This window comes from Cnephaeus nilssonii (genome assembly GCF_951640355.1).
Source record: "Cnephaeus nilssonii genome assembly, chromosome: 14".
NCBI lineage: Eukaryota > Metazoa > Chordata > Mammalia > Chiroptera > Vespertilionidae > Cnephaeus > Cnephaeus nilssonii.
In genome coordinates this window covers 2706956-2726492 of record NC_137085.1, presented here as the reverse complement: position 1 = coordinate 2726492, position 19537 = coordinate 2706956, and the positions used below count along the sequence as shown (strand labels likewise).

The following is a 19537-nucleotide window of genomic DNA, read 5'->3' as shown; positions in this document are numbered from 1 at the left end:
TTCTAACGCCACTTCTTCAACATAGACTCGCCCAGGCCGTGGTATTTTGTGGAAGAGCCACACTCAAGGGGCCAAAGAGCCGCATGTGGCTCGCGAGCCGCAGTTTGCCGACCACTGCCCTAGGGCCTAGGCAAAGAGGTGCATGCTGGGAGGACAGAGATGTTGCCTGGGACCCAAGGGCAGAGGTGGGTCTGGGGACCGTCAGAAATCAGATGGTCTCTCTTGTCCTCTCATTTCGGCCATCTTTGTAAAACGCAAGCCTCGGGGGCAGCGGTTTAGTCCCGCTTTTCTCTCCCGCACCCCCGTGGGGCACGAGTGGCCCTGGATAAATGTGCTGAATGAGTGACGGGGGGCCTCGCTGCCTCAGGCGCCCTCTCCGCCCTGCAGGCCGCCATGACAGTGGACAGCTGCCCCCAGTTCCCTCCCAAATTCCTGAGCCCGAGAAGCTGATTGGCCGCCGGCACCACCAGCAGGTGCAACACGGTCTCACCCGCTGCAGGCGGGTCCCACAGAGAAACACCTGCGGGGGCTGCGGGTGGGGGTGGGAACCCACAGGGGCCCCCGCACCGCTTGGATTTCCCACTGCGGGGGGAGCAGGAGGGAGGGGACTTCTAACGCCGACATGAGCCAGGGGGTCCCGCTGGGAGCCGAGCGAGGGGGCGGTTTGTGGTGACCATTGACGATAAAGGAGGTTGAAAATGAGCCAAGGACTTACATTCATGGCAACCTTGGAATGATCTGCTCTCTTGCAAGTGAATCCGACCTCGGTGACCTTCACGCACAGCGCCATCTGGACCTTAAGGAGACACTGCCCCTCGGGCAGCAGGACGGAGCCTCTCGGGGCCAGGAAGCGCCCAGACCACCCAGCGGCGGGAACAGGATGCTAGTGACGCCGCCTCCGCTCAGGCCGCGATCTGCAGCCAATGAGCAGAGCCCGTGGCCGCGGCCCCCAGCTGGCGGGCGCCACCTGCAGAGCAGGGAGGACGAGCCTTCCGTTCCCAGCGTGTCCTAGGTGTGTCCCAGGCAGGTCGTAGGCGGGTCCTAGGTGTGTCCTAGGCGTGTCCTAGGTGTGTCCCAGGCGTGTCCTAGGTGTGTCCCAGGCGTGTCCTAGGTGTGTCCCAGGCGTGTCCTAGGTGTGTCCCAGGCATGTCCTAGGTGTGTCCCAGGCGGGTCGCAGGCGGGTCCTAGGCAGCGGCCTACAGGAGCAGGAGCTGGTTGGGCCCACCCAGTGGGCGCCCAGTGCATCTCAATGACACCAGAGCTGAGCCCATGTCCAGTCAACGCCAGCGGAGGGGCCGGGAAGCCAGGGCCTGGGGAGGTGGGGTGCCGTCCCACAGCTCACCCCCACCTGCTGGGGGAAGGAGGTGCCACGCCGCCCGCACGGGGAGCCCTGGTCCAGGGACTTGGGTCCTGGCCCTTCTGCTGATGGACAGGGCCGTTCTAGACACGCAGCTGTTCCCCAAGACTCGCTAGGACCCCATGCAGGCCAGACGTCAGGTCCCAGGGGAGCGGCTCCGCCGGGGCCTGCAGAGCCCACAGCGCCCAGGAGTGGCCACGCAGGGACGGACAGCGACACCTTAGGCTGGCTGAGCGCCAGTCCTGTCCCCGGGCCCGCCCACTCACCGCCGGCCGCCTTCGAAAGTTGTTTAGCTCCCCCAGAGCCCCGCTTTCCTCGTTTAAGGATAAAAACGCGGCTCTGGGGTCGTGGGGAGAATGAGGCAGGGCGTGCGGGCGGGGACCGTGCCCGGCGGTGTGCGGCCCCATCTCCAGCCTGTCGCTCGTGTCACCCCACAGGGCCTGCTCGGTGCTGCCCAGGAGGCAAGGGCCGTTGGGTCTCATTTGACAAGGCCCGAGAGGTTACGTGGCTCGCCCGAGGTCACAGCCTTATGGGACCCAGGCTGCTTCTTCCACAGCCCCTGCTCTTGGGGACCTCACTTGCCTCAGAGTGCTGCCCCAGGGGTGCAGGGGTGCAGGGGTGGGACTGCTCTGGGGGGAGCCAACGGTGTGGGCCACCCCAGAGAGCAGGTGGTAAAGCAAGCATCCATGTGGTAACTAAAGAAACGACTGCTTGCCCTGGCGGGGTGGCTCAGTGGGTAGCGCGTCGGCCTGTGGACTGAAGGGGCCTGGGTTTGATTCCCGGTCAAGGGCACAGGCCTCGTTGCAGGTTTGCTCTCCAGCCCCGGTCCGGGCACGTGCGGGAGGCAACTAATGGATGTGTCTCTCACATGGATGTTTCTCTCTCGGTCTCTCCCCGTCCCACTCTCTCTAAAAATCAATGTAAAATATATCTGTATCCTCAGCTGAGGATGAACAAAACAAAACAAAAAAGAAACGTCTGCTTTCCCACGACTGCTCTTGGGCTAAGTTTTTACACCCAAATGGTGCTTCCTGACCGTTCCAGTGCAGTGGGCTCTCCTCTGGGGTCCGGAATGGCAAGCCAGGGGGAGGAGGGGGAGGTGACCCCCAAGGGGAGGGGGAGGATGAGGCAGGTGACCCCAGAGGGGGAGGGGGAGCAGGTGACCCCAGAGGGGGAGGGGAAGGGGAGGAAGGTGACCCCAGAGGGGGAGGGGAGGGGGAGGTAGGTGACCCCAGAGGGAGAGGGGGAGGGGGAGCAGGTGACCCCAGAGTGGGGGGAAGAGGAGGGGCAGTGCGGAGAGAGTGAGCCCTCATTCCAGAGCCCTGCCCGCAGCAGGGCCTGAGAGGGCGGTTCGGTGGCTGCTTTATTGAGAGCTGGTTGGGAGCCAGGCCAGGGCCCAGGGCGTGGCCTGCCCACTCACTGACCCACAGCACGAGGGCAGGCTCCTTCGTGTCCCATCTGGTCCAGAGGCCGGGGTCAGTGACTCCCCACCCCGTGCACGGGGCACTGGGGCTGAGCCACAGCCACCGGGCCTGACCCCTCCACGCTGCCTCCCGCCTCCCCGGACTCCGCCATCCTGCGCTCCCCGCCCCGAAGCACGGCCACCTCAGGACACCGAGGCGAGGCGGCACCCACACTCTTTATTGCCTGGCTGGGGGGGGGGGGTGCGCCCCGGCTCCGCTGGCCTCAGGGGCCTTTCTGGGGCAGGGGGTGGGTGATCCCGCTCTCGATGTACTCAAAGACGGTGTAGGGGTCCTGGTCCCCGTTGAGGGTGATGGCCTGCTTGTAGAACTCCTCCAGCTCGGCCGAGTTCCTGTAGAACAGGTCCATCTTGAACTTGACTTGCTCTTCGGCATCCTTGGGGTTCTGCCGGAGACGGGCCTGGACCTCCATGGTGGGAGGCGGCTTGTATATGAGGTGGTACCTGCGAGAGAGCAGGGGAGCAGGTGGCCGCGGCCCGCCGGACAGCAGGGGAGCGGGGGCCTCTGTCCGCCTGGGGCCGGGCTGGCCGCCACCGCCACCACCCCCGCCAGGCAGTGACTGCCACCGGCTTTGTGCGCAGCCTCGCGGGAGCCACAGGCCCGAAACCTGGTCCCGGCCCAGAGCAGGGGAGGCGGCCACCGGGACGGAGCGGAGCAGACGAGGTCCAAACCCCTGTCTTCCCTCGCTGCCGCCCTGCCCCTCTCGCCCCGGCACTGTTTACCCAGCATCTGCTCTGGCACGTCACCTCTACCGACAGGCAGACAGGCCATGCTGACGGAGCGCTCAGGGACATGGGGAGGGGACATTGTGACCATAAGTGGGCGCGGAGATGCGGGTCACTGCGGGGGGAGGCGCCAGGCCACATGCAGGCCATCGCACACGACATGGGTCAGCAAAGGACCGTCCCCCCGCAGCCAGGAGGGGCGCGCAGGTCAGACCTGTAGTTTAGAAAAACCCTGGTCTTCTTGCCTGCCCCTCCTCACTCCACTCCTGGAGTGGTCCCGCGCGAGCCGAGGGTGCGCATGGAGCCGGGGCAGTAAATGGTGGCGGTGGTGGCGGTGGCGGTGGTGGTGGTGGTGGCGGCGGCGGCGGCCAGCTTGGCCCAGTCGGACAGAGGCCCTTCTCCCCTGCCATGTTGCCAAGAAACATGGTCCTAGTTACCGAGAAACATGCTCCTGGTTACCGAGAAACATGGTCTTGGTTACCAAGGAACGTGGTCCTGGTTGCCAAGAAACGTGGTCCTGGTTGCCAAGAAACGTGGCCCTGGTTGCCAAGAAACGTGGCCCTGGTTGCCAAGAAACGTGGCTTACCCAGGAGGATGGAAGCCTTTACCCCTTTGTGATCGCAGGGACTTGAAATTGCATTCAACACGAACACAGGTCATGCCTGGTCAGACTGCAGAGTAAAACTCGGAGATCACCCCCTGGGACCGCGGGAAGGCTCAGGGGCGAACCGGTTCCCACGGGGTGTGTGCAGTGTCGCTGTGAGGGTGACAGGAACAGGGGACACCTGTCCGGGGCCACAGGGCCCACGCTGGGGTCGGAGCTGCCCCGGGACCGCCCGGGCGAACGTCACCAGGACGCCGAGCGCTCGGGCGTTGGTTTCCTGGTTTCTCTTCCAGGCAGAGGGTGAACGGAGGCTGCCCCGCGGAGCTGGGAGATGAACCCCTTCTAGAGTTTTCTGCCGGCAGTCACCGTGCCGCCCCTGGATTTCCCACCGAGCATCGGTCAGCCAGGCGGGGAGAGGAGTCCCCAGGGGGCCTGGCCCCAGAGCTCTGATAGCCACGCCCGGGGCGGGTAGGTGGGGGAGGGGAACTGGCACAAACCTTTCTCCGGTGACGGGATCAGTTCTCCTCAGGGTCAGCCGCTCGATGACCGAGTCTAATGGCACGTTCAGGAAGAAGACCCTGCGGGACAGACCCGGCCCCGCGGTCAGCTGAGCTGGCCCAGCCACGCCTAGTTCCTCCCTGCTGGCAGCAAAACGCCTTGGAGTGCTTTTCTTCTTTTTAAGTACATTTCATTGATCTCAGAGAGGAAGGGAGAGGGAGAGAGAAGCATCAATGATGAGAGAGGATCATTGATCGGCTGCCTCCTGCACGCCCCACACTGGGGATCAAGCCGCAACCCGGGCATGTGCCCTTTACCAGGAATCGAACCGAGACCTCCTGGTTCACGGGCCGACGCTCAACCACTGAGCCACACTGACCGGCCAAAACACCTTGGTGTGCTCTTAAAACATCTTACCATCTGGAATCTTCCGTGGCTCGCTCCCTATTTATTTCATGCATCAATACATTTATCGAGTGCCAGCTGTGTGCCAGGCCTGCAGTGAGCCTTCGCACGGGACTGAGACCAGCCCTGCGGCGTCAGCATTGCCATCCAGGCTGGACGACTGGTTCGAGAGCTTCCACGGGGGACAATTGGGGACAACATCGGGGACAAGAAACACTCCCCGGGCACCCATGTCCAGGTGAACTCGGGGAGAAGCCCCGCTGAGTGTGAGAACAAGGCACACAAATGAGCCCCCCCGCCCCCAGCTCGCGCTCGGCGGGAGCCTCCTCCAGCTCCCCATCGCCCCACAAGCATCAAACCGGCTGCCGAGAGGCCACGCTTTGCTGGGTCCAATTGGACACGTCCCCACGGGCCGTGGCCCAGCCTCCCGGGCCCAGGTGCCACCTGCTGGGCCCTGAGCCACGACTGGCCGGGTGTCCGGGCAGCCCGCAAGCGCTGGGGACGCACTGGGAAGAATGGGCGAGTGGCGTGCGGCGTGCAGTTCGGGCCCCTCTGAACTCCACCTGCTGCCTGGTCTGTCTCGGCCCAAACCCAGCGGCTGGCAGAGGGAGAAGTCGGCTGAAAGGTCGAGCCGGCGGAGGGGACCGAGCCGCCTCCCTCACTCCCAGGAACCTCCGGCAGCAGCAGCCGTGGGGGTGCCCGCACCCTGCCCGCTGTGCGGGTTCGGCAGGTGTTGGGGGGCCGAGTTCTCCCCCAGCGACTCGGACCAGGCACCCCTGCAGGTCCCCCGGCCCCTGGAGTTACACACAGACGGTCGCCTAAGTACAGGTTCTCGAAGGCGCCAGCTCTGAGGAGTGGTTCCGAGTCACATCTGTGAGGAGGTGCAGGTGGGGCTGCCCCGATGCTGCCCGCTGTCCCCCCACTCGCTGCTTCTCTAGCTCACAGGTGCCCCCCCGATGCTCTCTCGTCCCCAGATGTGCCCATGAGTGCTGGCTCCTCCTGGCCAAGGAGCTGGGGCCGGGTGCAGGCTGAGCCGAGCCGGGTCTACAGGAGGCTGCCCTGGCACCCCCAATCCCCACAGGCCAGGAAGAAAGGAGCTTTCTTCTTGCTGCGGCCGCTAGGCCGGTGCGTGGGAGCCGGGTTGCCTGCACCGGAGGGCGCCTACCTGAGGATGAAGCCCACCCCAAGGAGCCGAGAAAGCAGACAGATGCTGAGACACTGTTTGGGGCCTGGATCGAGCTGCGCCTGAAGCCAACACAGCCCTCGATGTTCCCTGACACGAACACACCAATCTCCCCTTCCGCTTGCACTGATTGGAGCTGGGCTTCTGCAGCTGTTAGTTAGCCGGACAGCTGGTCTCCCCGGTGCCAGGCACGCTGGGAAACGTGGCGCTTCAAAAGACCGGGGTCCCTGGGCCACTGCTGCGTGCCAGGCCAGCTGCTCCCGCCTCTCCCTCCCTCTCGCTGGGCCCAGGCTGTCTGCTGAGGTTTGCTCTGCCCAGTGGCCGGGAAGCCCCTCACTGGGACCCCGGGAAGCGGCGGCCGCGGCCAGGCCATCCACAGAGCACAGAGCGGGCGCCATGGGGCGGGCAGGCGGCCCAGAAACCCCCTCCTTCCCAGCACGTCCTCGATGACGCGCTCACAGCGTGCTGTACGGCAACAGCCACCAAACAGGACCGGTGAGATGGGGGGCGTCGGATTGCGGGGAGCAGGGGCGTTCCCACGCTTTCATCACTTACACTTCGACGTGGCTCGCGTCGCACCCCTGGAACACGCCAGGCCGAGCAGCAGCACCCCCGCGGCTGTCACCCCGAGCCCAGCAGAGAGCGAGCCAGTTTCCAACCCCGTGATGGGCGCTGCTCCATGAACACGCCCGGCGGGAGGAATTCTAAGGCAGCGCACCGAGCCCCCCTGTGAGTCAAAGGAAGGCTGGGAGGGGGGGGGCAGAGCAGGAGGACACCCACGTGGTCCTGGAGAGCCGGGAAGCCTCACTGGGGAGGAGCTGGGTCTCCTGTGGGGACCCCTGATTAGGCAGGCGCGGTGCGCGGTGCCCGGTGCCAGCGAGGCGGGTGCGAGGCAGCCTGGAGCCCCCGCAGCTCCGCGGGGACACACTGCCCGCCGCCCCACCCGCCCCAACAAAGGGGCCAGCACAGTGCAATGGAGAGAAAGTGGGGGTTCACCCCAAAGTGTGATAAAGTGATGAGGATGTGACCCACTCCTGCACCATGTACAAACTCACATCCGTGAATCGGAGCCCTAAACAACAGATGAACTAGAAGAAAACCTCTGCGCATTGAGTTAAAGGATTCCTGGACGTGAAGCCGACGTCGTGACCCATAAACATTTTTGGCAAATTTCACTTTCATTAAAAGTCCGTTAAAAGCTTCTGCTCTTTCCCTGACCGGTTTGGCTCAGTGGATAGAGCGTTGGCCTGCGGACTGAAGGGTCCCGGGTTCGAGCCCGGCCAAGGGCATGTACCTTGGTTGCGGGCACATCCCCAGTAGGGGTGTGTGCAGGAGGCAGCTGATCGATGTTTCTCTCTCATCCATGTTTCTAACTCTCTAACTCTCTATCCCTCTCCCTTCCTCTCTGTAAAAAATCAATGAAATATATATTTTTTAAAAAAGCTTCTGCTCTTCAAAGGACGCTGAGAAATGAAGGCGTGCCGCAGGCGGGGGAGCGTTACAAACACGGCCCTGCAAAGGGTTTCCAATTTGAAAACGGAAGGGCGGCCATCTCACCCTCACTTTCCACCCGAGACCGTGCCTCCGCCCTCACCTGGTAGCTGCTGTGTCCTGTCCTCCCCTGCCCCCGCTTTAAAAAGGGCCCCTCCCAAAAAAGGCCCCCTCCCTCCTCCCCCTCCCCCCTGCCCCCCCCCCCCCGCCAGAGTTTGTATAAAGCTGTGCCTAGCTGACAGCGGCAGATCCCGCTGGCTGTGGGAAGCCCCCGGGGCAGGCGAACACACGTGACTGTGCTACCTGTACACTAGCGAGCACCTGGCCGTTCACCACGCGCCCAACAAAACGCGGCCGGCTGGTCTGGGGGCGGGGAAACCCGGCGCTCACTCCCGCATAATCCGTTTTAAAGTCGTCTTAAAGTTGCTGCCTCCTGCACCCCCAGGAAGAAAGAACTCTCCGTGCACCCAGACACCCCCGGCAAGCAGGACCTACGTGGATGGTGAGCTGCGTCCCGACCTGCCCAGGGATCTGTCAGCTCCGTGGCAACCGGCCACCGCCCCAACTGGAAACGGCTGTGAGGGTTCATTCACGGGCGCCCTTGACTGGGCCACAGGCCCCCCAGATTTGTGGTCAAACAGTCTCCGGGTGAGTCTGTGTTCGGATGAGATTCACAGGAAACCGGTAGCTGAACGGGGCCGGCGCCCTCCCCAGCGCGTGGGCCTCGCCCAGCCAGCCGAGGCCTGAGGCCAGAGCGTGTCCTCCTGGCGGCCCTTGAGCTGGGACACTGGCTTTGTCCTGCCTTCGACTCAAAGGCCTCGGGCTCTCGCTGGGGGTCAGCCTGCCAGCCCCGGACAGAACCACGCCGCTCTCCTGCCGCCAGGCCCTCGCACACGCGCGGCACGGACCTATGTCATCCCGCTCAACGCCTTAATAAGCGGGTGCCCCCGGCCCTGGGACCCGCCCGTCAAGGGGGGAAATCCGAGGCCGGAGGTGACCCTGCCCCGTGCTGGGCTCGGCTGCCCGGCCACCTTCTTGCGTGGAAACAGAGTCCGCTTCGCTCCGTGCAGGGGTCCCAGCAGCTCCAGAGAGCTAGTGGGGTGGGGTGGGGGGGAGGGTTGGCACCCCGTATGCACCTCCATCCTCAAGGCTCGCTGGACCCACCTCGGTCCAGAGCCGCCACCCCACCCTGACCTCCATCACCTCAGACACCCGGCACCCAGGCTGGGACCCCTCCCTGTTCACGCCTCTGGGGACACCGCGCAGCTGCCTCTCCGGGTTCGAGGTAAATGACCCGGATTCCAAAAGAGCCTTCATCCCCACGGCCGGCCGCTGCCCTGCGAGGGAGCCGCCCCGCGCTGGCCGCAGCCGCGGTCATGACGCCGACCCTGTGCCAAGTGCCCGCGTCCATCCCGCAGCGGCACCACGACGGGCTTCGCTCTGATTTCACCGCTGAGCTGGGTGCCGCCAGGGCTCTGGGTTAAGGCGGGAACAGACCCCGGCGAGGGGCAGACGCTGCTCCCCGAACGAAGCCCAGGGGAGCCTGTGGGCCGCCCGGGGGTCAGGGCGCGGGCGCCCCCCTTTCACAGACGGGAGGGCGGGCGCCCGTCGCCTCCAATCTCAGGGTCCGCTCCTCCGCGGAAAACCGAGTCTGATTCCATATCGATGGCCGGCGGCATTAATTAAGGGGGCAAAGTCCGTCAAGAGAACCCCAATATGCTGACTGTGTCCCCGGGAATCTGGGAAAGTTCACCATCAAGTGTGTAAATATTCTAAAAAGGGTCCTGAATATTTTATGAATATTTGTCATAAAACAGAAATAATAACCACTGTGCAGAGCTATTAGAATTAATATTTATGCTGCCCGCCATGAAATATTCATGGGGGCGGAGAGAGGGGGGCCGGGAGACGAGAATTAATTTACACCGGGCTCGGTTTACCCGCCGGCTTGATGTTTAAAGACGGTTGACAAGCCTCCGCATGAATCCGCCAGTCACTTCCCGCCACGGGGGGAGGGGCGGGGGACGGGTCCGGGCTGCTGACAGCTCGCAGATGGAGTCTCTGACAGCCCTTAAAAACCTGAACGGCCCCCCACCTTTCCCTCCTTCTTCCGTTGCCCCGGGCGCTCTGTTCTGCCACCGTTCAGCCGGGCTCCCCCTCCGTCGGCGGAAATTAAGGAATTAATGAGCGCGGGCGCTTTACGCGGGGCCCTGTGAATGTTTACCGGCGATTAAATTATAATGCGGGCGGCTGTATAATTCATGAACCAATTAAAGGAAGTGTTCGTTGATTTGATGGGATGAGGACGAACAAAATGCATTTAACTAATGGGAGCCGCGGGCGGCGGCCGCCCGGCTCTCGGATTACGGGCTAATTGCGCCCTTTACGGGGCTGTCAGCGATCGCCATGCATATTTCATTGTTCTCAAAGGCCCGGCCGCCGGCGGGCTGCGAGACGGAGAGGCCGGGCCAAGCCGGGCTGTAGTTACCGCGGCCGCCGTGGCCGGCGCGGCTGGGAGGCCGAGCGGCGTCGGGTGTCCGGGCCATTAGGCGATTAAACCGGCCCCGTGTCCGCCGGCTTTCGTGTTACCAACGATCCCGGGTGGCGCTTCGGGGAGGTGGGAGGGGACGCGAAGCCCACCACGGTCCGGGGCAGGAGCCTGGAGTCGCCCCAGGCCCGCCCCCCGGGCCCTCGCTCGCTCGGGGCTGCGTTACACGCGGTCAGTGGCAGACTCCGACCCCGGCGCGAAGCTCTGCCCGCCCCGCCCGCCCGTTGGTGTGCGTGGACGGGTCAGAGGAGACAAGCCGCCCAAGGAGATCGCCCCGGAGCGCGGGGGACAGAGCGGCTCCCAGAGGCTGGGGGGGTCGGCCCACTCGCCACGGAGCACGAGGCCCCTGGCTCAGGAGAGTCACCGGGAGCAGCAACCCCAGCCCCTCCCAGACCTCAGCCCGGCTCTGACCTCACGGCCCGCCGACCGGCCAGGCCTCTGCAACGCTTCCTCTCCCCCCTCTGGCTTCTCACACGCACTGAACACGCACGCACACACCACACCCCGCACACCCCGGGGTTACCTTCCCCAACCCCCCGGAGCGGTGGGGAGGGGCTGGCGTCTCTAGGGTGCGGTGGGGTGGGGTGGGGTGGCCACAGGTGCTGAAGAGTAAAAGAACGAATCGCGTGCCTCGTGTTTGCTCTTTAGTGATCGCCCAGGTGATTCCGGCCAATGTCATCATCATGTGACATGCGTGATTTCAACGCGTGCCGTTAAGGCTTTTCTCCTCCAGGAAGGCGCTGCGGTCATGGTCGGCTCCACCCATGAGATGGCGGTCGTTGGGCAGTCCATGCATCGCAGTGACTGCACTTCCCCCGTGACCTCTGCCCTCCGCCCTCCGCCCTCCGCGGCTTGCAGTGTGGACACGCGGCACGTTTTGACCAAGTTTCTGCCGGGCGCAGGCTTCGGGGGGCGGGGGGTGGGCGCTGGGCTCCTGGCCCCACGTGTGCCTCCCAGACCTGGCCTCTCCCAACCCCTCCCACGGCCCATCGCGCCTCCACCAGCTTCACTGCCTCCACGCTTCGTCTCTCCGGCGTGGAGGCCCCAGAGGGCCACAGCGGACACCTTGGTGACCTCCCAGCGCCCTTCGGAGGACTTCCCAGAAGTCCCGGCTCGGCCGTCCCCTCTGAGCTCCGGCCCAGGAAGGCCACGCTCCAGGCCTCCCCGAATGTCCACCTACTGGTGGGCTAGCGCACACAGGTGCAGGTGCTGCGTGTAAGACAGTCTCCACCTGGTCAGGCACAGCCCTGCCCACGCGAGTCCTACCCACAGTCCTACTCCCTCGGCCCCCACCCCCCGCGTCCCGCACCTAAGGGCGGCTGCAGCCAGACGCGTGTTGCACGTGGAAGTTGGGCGCGAACTGCACCTGGGCTTGAACGACTGCCGCTGGAGGACACGGCATTGGGAGGGAGGAGGCCAGCCCGGGGCACGCCGGGGCCAGAAGAGCGCTCCCCGAGTCAAACTGTTTGTCTGTCTGGGCTCCGGGTTAAACTTCTTAGGTGAACCGGCCTCGGAGGTGAAACCGGAGCTTCCAGATAAAGGCTTTCCGCACCCTCGCCCAGGACGCGGGCTGCAACTTAAGACTGGGGTTCGATCGTTGTCTGTGGGCTGAGCCTATTATCTGTGCAGAAGCCTGGCGGCTCCGCGACCCAAGCCTCTCCCTGCGGTAACCCTGAGCCCGGGGTGAGGGGAAAGGAGGCTGGAGCACCCACCCGGCCTGGACACAATGTAGCACATAGGGAGGTGAGACAATGTATCACAGGGAGGTGATACAATGTAGCGCACAGGGAGGCGATACAATGTAGCACACAGGGAGGTGATACAATGTAGCGCACAGGGAGGTGATACAATGTACGCAATTAAGGTCCCTTTTTAGAGTCTCTCTAACAGGTCAGCAGGCGTGTACCACAACGTTACCATTGAGCTCTGGATGTCCACAATGTTTAACTGGCTACATTATCTAACTTTTGACAGTAAGTGGATTCCCTGTGTAATGAAATGTTTGAAATGTGCAGGACAACGACCCCACCCTGCCCCGGGCTCTCTGACCAGCTCCCGGGGCTCCGGGGCCTGGCCATGCGTATGACGGGCGGCGCTGGGTGTCAGGGTCATCCTGAGCCTTCACAGCCTCCCCGCCCCCCACCCCACCTCCACCCTGTGCTGTGGACCCGCTGCCCGGACCCACCTGGCATCCTGCTGCCCAGCCCGAAGGCTCTTCCTCCCACCGCCCCCGGCTGGCTCCTCCTCGGCCTCCAAGCCTCAGCCTCTGACCTTCCCCAGAGGTGCCGCCCCGGCCACCGGCCTGCCACTCGGCCGCTCCACCAGCCCGGGAGCTCGGTCTTCCCCGCGGAGCGCTCCGTCCTCCTGTGCTTGTGGGTTACGCCCACCTCCTCCCCGGGAACCTTCTGTTCGGGGCTGTTCCCCGGGGTCCGGGCCGGTGCCTGGCAAGGAGCAGCCGGCCACAAACCTGTGTGCAGGGACCATCCACACGGGAGGCCTCCCGCACTGCCAGCAGCAGCAGCTGCCGACCGGCCCGAGCTGAGCACCCTGCGTGGGGAGCCGCTCGGCATTCCCACAAGGAAGGAGCCAGGATCATCCTTCGCCTGTTAGTGACGAGGAGGTAAGCCCCGCCCAGGTCACCCCCAGTGAGCGCTCACCCCACCGGCCCTGGGCCTTCATCGAGCCCCCCCATGGCCAGCGCACCCACCCGTGCCCTGCAGGACCAGGCACGTGGGCAGCAGGCCTGGCCCCACGGCCTGGCCCCGAGTTCCTGTCTGGAAGGGCTGGGCAGTGCCCACTCGGCCGCGCTCACGGGGCGCGTCTGCAGCCGTGCAGGCAGCTTAGCGGGTGGAGCGGAGTCCACGGAGGGGCTGAGGCCTCCTGGACCCCCCTGCACACCCGAGGTGGGGAGGGGCCCTTGGGCGTGGCCCCGGCAGGCGGCTCCGGGCATGCTAGTGTGCTGCCGGGGGCCTGGCGGGCACCAGGCGGCCTGCATGGCACGCCCTGCGCTGCTGGGTGCAGAGGGCACCGTCGCTGTGGAGGGACCCCGGCCCTCCATGCCCCCCTCCACTCTCAGCGCTCGTCCTGCGGCCCCGGAGTGGCCTGAGGAGACGGGCCCCAGGCAGCCTGCGGACAGGCTTCGCCCGCACCCCCCCTCCGGTGAGGACACCGGCCCAGCTCCTGCCGCTCAGAAGGGGGGTGAGGGCGAGTCCCAGGCCCGGGGTCACGGCGCCCCGATAGTCACTCAGCGGAGCACACACTCCTGAGAGGGAGGCAGCAGGCCGTGGTCGTGCGAACCCTGCGGCAAACGGGACCACGGGGCAGTGATGGTGAGGGCGGGAAATGGGGGCGCCGGGCAGGGTGCCACCTTTGGGGCCCTCACAGGCGGGAAGACATACTCAGTCCAGGTGGAAACGGCTATTTGCGTCTCACCCCCTTTGAGGGCGACTGGGGCCCAGTCGGTGACACTGGGGGGAGCCACCAGCTCCCCACCTTTTCCTGCCTCACCATCGATTCCAATGACGAGCTTTTCCTGGGAGGCCAGGCAGCACGCAAACGAGGGAACCCTCTTGAGCCCCCGCTCCCGGCCCTTCCACGGCGGGTCCCTCCCCAGAGGTCAGCCGGCTCCCTGGCCAGGGCTGGCCACTCCTGCGGGGTCACGGAGGGACAGAGCAAAGCCTCCCCGGCCACGCCTGTCGCCCTGAGCTCCATTCCCGATCTGACCCCACTCTCCTCCAGGCACGTCAGGAAGAAGGCCTTCCCGCCAAGACGCGGCGGCCGCCTGTGGGGCCGGCTGAGCTGAGCGTGTGCCGGCTCCCGGCTCCCCCTCGGCGGGCGGGGGCTGGCACGACGACGCGGAGTCTGAACGGCTGCGCAGGTTTCCACCTTCCCCGGGGCCGGGGCGCTGGAGCACCAGCAGGGCCTCTTCCCGGAGCAGGTGCCCCGTCCTGCACCCCAGGAACTTCCGGGAGAGGCTGCTGGGCCCAGCACCACCCCCACCCCCACCCCCACCCCCGGCTCCTGAAGGCAGCTCCCGGGAGGGGACCTGGAGGCCGGGCCACGCCGCTCCCAGCTCTGCCCCCTGAGCCTGCCCGTCTGCACATGCACGCACCTGGGGCTCAACCAGGGTCCGCGGAACCGAGGACGGCGAGTGACCCTCCTATTCGCTGAGGTCCGCACGCCAGCAGCCGGGGCAGCACCCCAGGGGCAAAGGGACCCCAGAGCCCGCCATTCCGCAGGCGGGTGGCTCCGATCCTTAAAGAGTTCCGAGGACGGCGGGTTCTCGCCAGGCCATGTCCCTCCATGCCCGCCGTCACAGGCACCACGCAGCTCTGTCCACTCTCAGAGGACACTCGTCGGCAACAACAGAGCAGCAGCTCGCGCTGTGCAGAGGGGACTGTCCTCCCCAGAGAGGCTGCGGGTTCTACCGGACGGACAGACGGACGGACCCTGCGAGCCGCTTCCCTGCCCACAGGACGGCCCCCCGCCCTCCCGGAGCCCCGGGGAAGCAGGGCGGGCAGGGGCAGGAAACGTTCGTTAGGTGAACCACTTGCGCACTTTCAAACTCACACCCACCTCTCCCGCCACAAACCCTTGTCCTGCCACCCGGGGGCGGGGGGGCGGGGGGGGAGCTCACAGCCAGGGCACACTCCAAATGCAAACCGAACCCAACCAGCTCCCCCCAGAGCCGCTGGCGCCCTGCTGACGGGACCCCGAGGCTCACAATGTGCTGGGCAGGCGCGGGACCCCCCACACCGACCCCCCGAGGTCTCACCACGCTCTGGGGGGGGCCGCGTCGTGCCACCTGGCAGAGTAGGTCAGCGCCTGCTCTCGGCCTGTGGCCAGGAAGTGCAGGGCAGGATGTGAGCATGGACGTCCGGGCCCTAGCGCCGCACCCAGTGTGTGGGGGGGGCTCTCTCCTCCCACACAGGCAAGGGCCACCCGCTGGCTTCCCTCTGCGCCCCCTGCTCGCCTGGCTGGCGTCCGGTTTCACCCCGCAAGCCGGTTGGGTCCCATCGCAGCCGCTGCCCCTCCTGCCCCTCGATCCCGTACCCGAGGGCAGAGAGCTCGAGCTGGAGGGACGCAGCCACCGGGCAGGCAGCCCTCCACGCGTGTGCTCGTCACGGTAACGTCCGCGCCCATAAAGCTCTCCCTCAGGATCATTACCAAGCCCACAGCCAGGGTGGGCAAAGCAGTTTAGCCGTGAGTCCGAGAAACACGAGTTTATTTCTGTGTGCTATTCAATTCCTGCACCATCTTCCTACGAACCAAGGACACTACCCCGGCCCCGCCCTGCATGTAACTCGTGGGCGCCGGGAGAGCTCTGCCCGGCTCCTGCTCTCTCACCACGCCACCGCCCGGCGCCCCCCGCACGGCCTCCCGCATGCCGATGCTCTCACGTGTCCATCAGCCTCCGTCCTGATCAGGGTTTCATGAGCACCAGCTGTGACAGGTGCACGGCTCGGGCCCGTGTGATCCCGGGGTGGCGCCCGTTTGTCTCGATGACGCCGTGGCACTCGCCCGGGCGCTGGCACAGGACAACCGGACGCCTCAGTCCAGGGGCGGCCCAGGGACTGACGTGTCCATCGGGAGCAGCCATGGGGCAAAGTGGGAGGCGTTTCGCAGCCGCCGCCGGTGGGGGCTCGAGGGCCTCACGCGAGGCCTCTCCAACCCGCCGGCCCTGGCAGGGGCGCCAGCTGGGACCACAGTGGGGACTGCATTCACTTACATAATTGTTTTTTTAAACGTATTTTTATGAGAGGAAGGGAGCCGGAGAGAGAGAGAAACATCCATGATGACAGAGAGTCACTGATCGGCTGCCTCCTGCACGCCCCACCCTGGGGATCGAGCCTGCAACCCGGGCCTGTGCCCCGACCGGAATCGAACCCTGACCTCCTGGTTCACAGGCCGATGCTCCGCCACGGAGCCCCGCGGCCGGGCAGGTCATTCCTTCTCACACGTTGCCCTGTCCTGCCTCCGTGCGGCTCGCAGCGCCGTTGCCCCGCGCGCACCACCAGCTCCGCTTCGCAAGGGAAGACACGGAGGCTCCGCGAGGCGGAGTGACTGGGAGCTGGAGCGACTTCCTGCCGCGGGGCCGCGGCCCTGCGGTCCCTCCGCCTGGCATGCCGTTCCCCCCGCCTTCCCGGGGGCGCACAGGCCTCAGCGCGGACCCGGACCCGAGGATGCCTTATCCGCACTCGTTTACTGACCTCCTGCCCCTCCGAGCGGGGCTCCCACCCAGAGGGGGAGCTTGTCTGTCTGTCCGTCCTGCTCACGGCCCCTCCGCACCTGCTCGCTCAGCATGTCCACTGACACCAGTTCCCACGCAGGGCTCTGGCCCCAAAGCTCACGTGTCGGGCACTAACCCTGCGGCTTCTAGAAAACGCGGCGGCCACGCCGGCCACCGGTGCCCAGGGCGCGGCCGGGCCACTTCCAGGTGCGGCTCCGCTCCCTGCTTTCCCGCCGCTCTGTCCTCACGCAGGACGGCGAGCCCCGCGCGCTTCCGCCACCGGGCGCCGCACACGCGGCGGAACTCAGGCTGAGCCCGGAGCTCCCAGCCGCTCTCCCCCAGGCCCACGCGGGACCGCGGCGCTCACAGGCCCCTCGTTCCGCTGGGGGGCCGCCGGCGCCAGCCGCTCAGGAGGCAGCGGGGCCTCAGGAGGACTTCCTTTCGCGACGGGCCTCCCTGTCCCCGAGCCGGCACGTGAGGCTCAGAGCAGTGAAAACGGAAATACCTGCCATTACCTAAATGCTCACCATGGGAACCCAGACTAACTGCCAGGGCAACACAACCGTTCTTGAAAGAAAACGTTTTATTTGGTTTTTTAAAATATATTTCATTGATTTTTCACAGAGAGGAAGAGAGAGGGATAGAGAGTTAGAAACATCGATGAGAGAGCAACATCGATCAGCTGCCTCCTGCACACCCCCCACTGGGTGTGTGCCCGCAACCAAGGTACATGCCCTTGACCGGAATCGAACCTGGGACCTTTCAGTCCCCAGGCCGACGCTCTATCCACTGAGCCAATCCAGTTAGGGCTTAATCCTCACCTGAGGATATGTTTTTCCATTGATTTTTAGAGAGAGTGGAAGGGAGAGGGAGAGAGAGAAACATCGATGTGAGAGAGACACACGCCCGGACCAGAGCCGGGCATCAAGCCTGCAACCCAGGTGCGTGCCCTTGTCTGAAACCAAACCCGGGACCTTCAGTCTGAGGCCGACGCTCTAGCCACTGAGCCACACCAGCCCAGCTTTCTGGGCATCTTTTAAATCTACTGTCCATCCCAAGAGAAAATATGCTCTAAAACTCGTTTCTCGATGCCAAACATTTGCACAGCGTGAGCATGTGCGTGTAAGTGTAAGCACGAGCGTGAACATGAGTGTGTGCGTGAGTGTGAGTGTGTGTGTGTAAGTGTGAGCATGAGCATGAGCGTGAGCATGTGTGTGTGAGTCGGCTGAACCTGCCACCAGCCCGGCGGCCGCAGGGCCGTCATTCTCACCGCAGCCCCGGGCCCAGCCCTCCGCGTCCTGCGGCCTGGTGCCCCCAACTTCAACAAAGCCTTTGCTCCTTGGATGTTCCGGCTGTTTCCAGAGGACACCCCCCTTCGGTCTGCAATGCCAGCACCCACTAAAAATACAACGCACCCCAGCCCAGCCGCGCCACACCCCTTCCCACCTGTAGAGACCGCCAGGGCGCGAGCCGGGCACCCGGACGCTCACGCGTGCTGTCTGCGAAGGAAAGGAAGAGAACGGTCCCAGTGCCCTTCGGCAAGGGCCTGGGCAGAGGAATGACGGCTCGGCCGCAGGCTGCAGTACGAGGAGCCGCGAAAAGGGTGGGAGCAGCCCGGCCGGCATGGCTCAGCGGTTGAGCATTGACCTATGAACCAGGAGGTCAGGGTTCGATTCCCGGTCAGGGCACAGGCCCGGGTTGTGGGCTCAATCCCCCGTGTGGGGCATGCAGGAGGCAGCTGATCAATGTTTCTCTCATCATTGATGTTCCTCTCTCCCTCTTCTCTCTCTCCCTCCTCCTCTCCCCCTCTCCCTTCCTCTCTGAAATCAATAAGAAATACATTTAAAAATAAATAAATACATAAAGTGGCCCTTCAAGGTGACCACAGGCTCCCCTCCACCACAGCCGGTGCCGACGGGAAGCTCAGTGGAGCCGCCGGCTCGCATTTCTTACGAAGCCCAGCCTTCCAGCCACGGCCACTCGCCACTCGGCCCGGTAATCCGATCGCCGTTAATTAATGAAGCTGTCAGGTGCACTGTCCTCCCCGGTCATTAGGATCCGCTCAGAAAGAGAATCCTGCCATGGCCCCCCCATCCGCCCCGGCCTGCGGCTCAATTAACTTAATGCTATGCAAATGAGGGCTCTTCTCATCATCAGCTCGTAGTCCACGCACGTTAATCGCATAATTGGGCCTTCAGCAGGGCAATTAGACACGACTGCGTCCATTAGTCTTACAAGGCTAATGAGCCCGGGAGGGGACGGGCGCCCCACAGAGGAGGGCACCAGGTTAGTGCACAGGGGACAGAGCGGGGCGGTCCCAGGCGGTCACGGCCCAGCGTCTCCGTCCGCCCGGGCGGCCGGGAAGGACAGGGACCAGGAAGGCCTCGGCGTGGGTGTGACTGCCGGGTGGGCCGTGCTCCCGGCCAGCGTGCGGGGACGGAGAAGAGAGAAACAAGCCGGACAGCGGCCAGCCTGGCGCCAGGAGGCCCGGCTCGGCCCCGTCACTCACAGGGCGACCCCAGGTGACTTGTCTCCAGGGCCTCGGCTTCTCCCTGTGCAAACTGCACGAGAAGCCCGGGGCCTCCTGGGTTTGACTTCCATGGATTTGAATCTCGGAATGAAGAGAGGAAGGCCTGGCCGGGGCCAGGGCAGGGCGGGTGCTGGAGAGGCCGGGCCCCTGGGCACCCTCCCTGGCAGGCACGTGGGCAGGCACCAGGGGCAGCTGGGACGCCCACGAGGACGCTGCATCGGTCGCTCGGCTGCCACAGCAAGTGCCACCCAGCTGCTAGGAGCGGGTACCCTCCACACCCACCGCGGAGGCTGAGCCAGCTCCCGCAGCTCAGGGCGCCGGGCCTGGACACGGGGCCTTGGACGGCGGGCGCGGCGGTTACAACAAGGCCCTCGGTGGGCCCTGGCCGGTCTGACGGGGTGTTTCAGGAGCAGGAAATGTGGGTGCTCAGGGGCACCGGGGCGTGCGCACAGGAAAGACGCGAGAGGCGCCAGGGCGGCGGCCACG

General features: G+C 65.1%; 1 protein-coding gene across 8 annotated transcripts in view; it reads right to left on the bottom strand.

Moving 5' to 3' along the window:
- Positions 1 to 3024: 3024 nt before the first annotated feature.
- Positions 3025 to 19537, bottom strand: part of AK8 (adenylate kinase 8) — a 57906-nt gene continuing 41393 nt past the window's right edge. For 3 of the 8 annotated variants that reach the window (XM_079790329.1, XM_079790332.1, XM_079790333.1), the window contains 2 exons: positions 4665 to 4745; positions 3025 to 3281 (listed from right to left, as the gene is read on the bottom strand). In XM_079790329.1, coding sequence (XP_079646455.1) covers positions 3044 to 3281; positions 4665 to 4745 — 319 coding nt within the window. In that variant the 3' untranslated portion in view covers positions 3025 to 3043. Of the gene's footprint in view, positions 3282 to 3346; positions 4544 to 4664; positions 4746 to 19537 lie in introns of those variants that run through there. The other 5 variants (XR_013814508.1, XR_013814510.1, XR_013814509.1 and 2 more) reach the window with 5 other exon arrangements.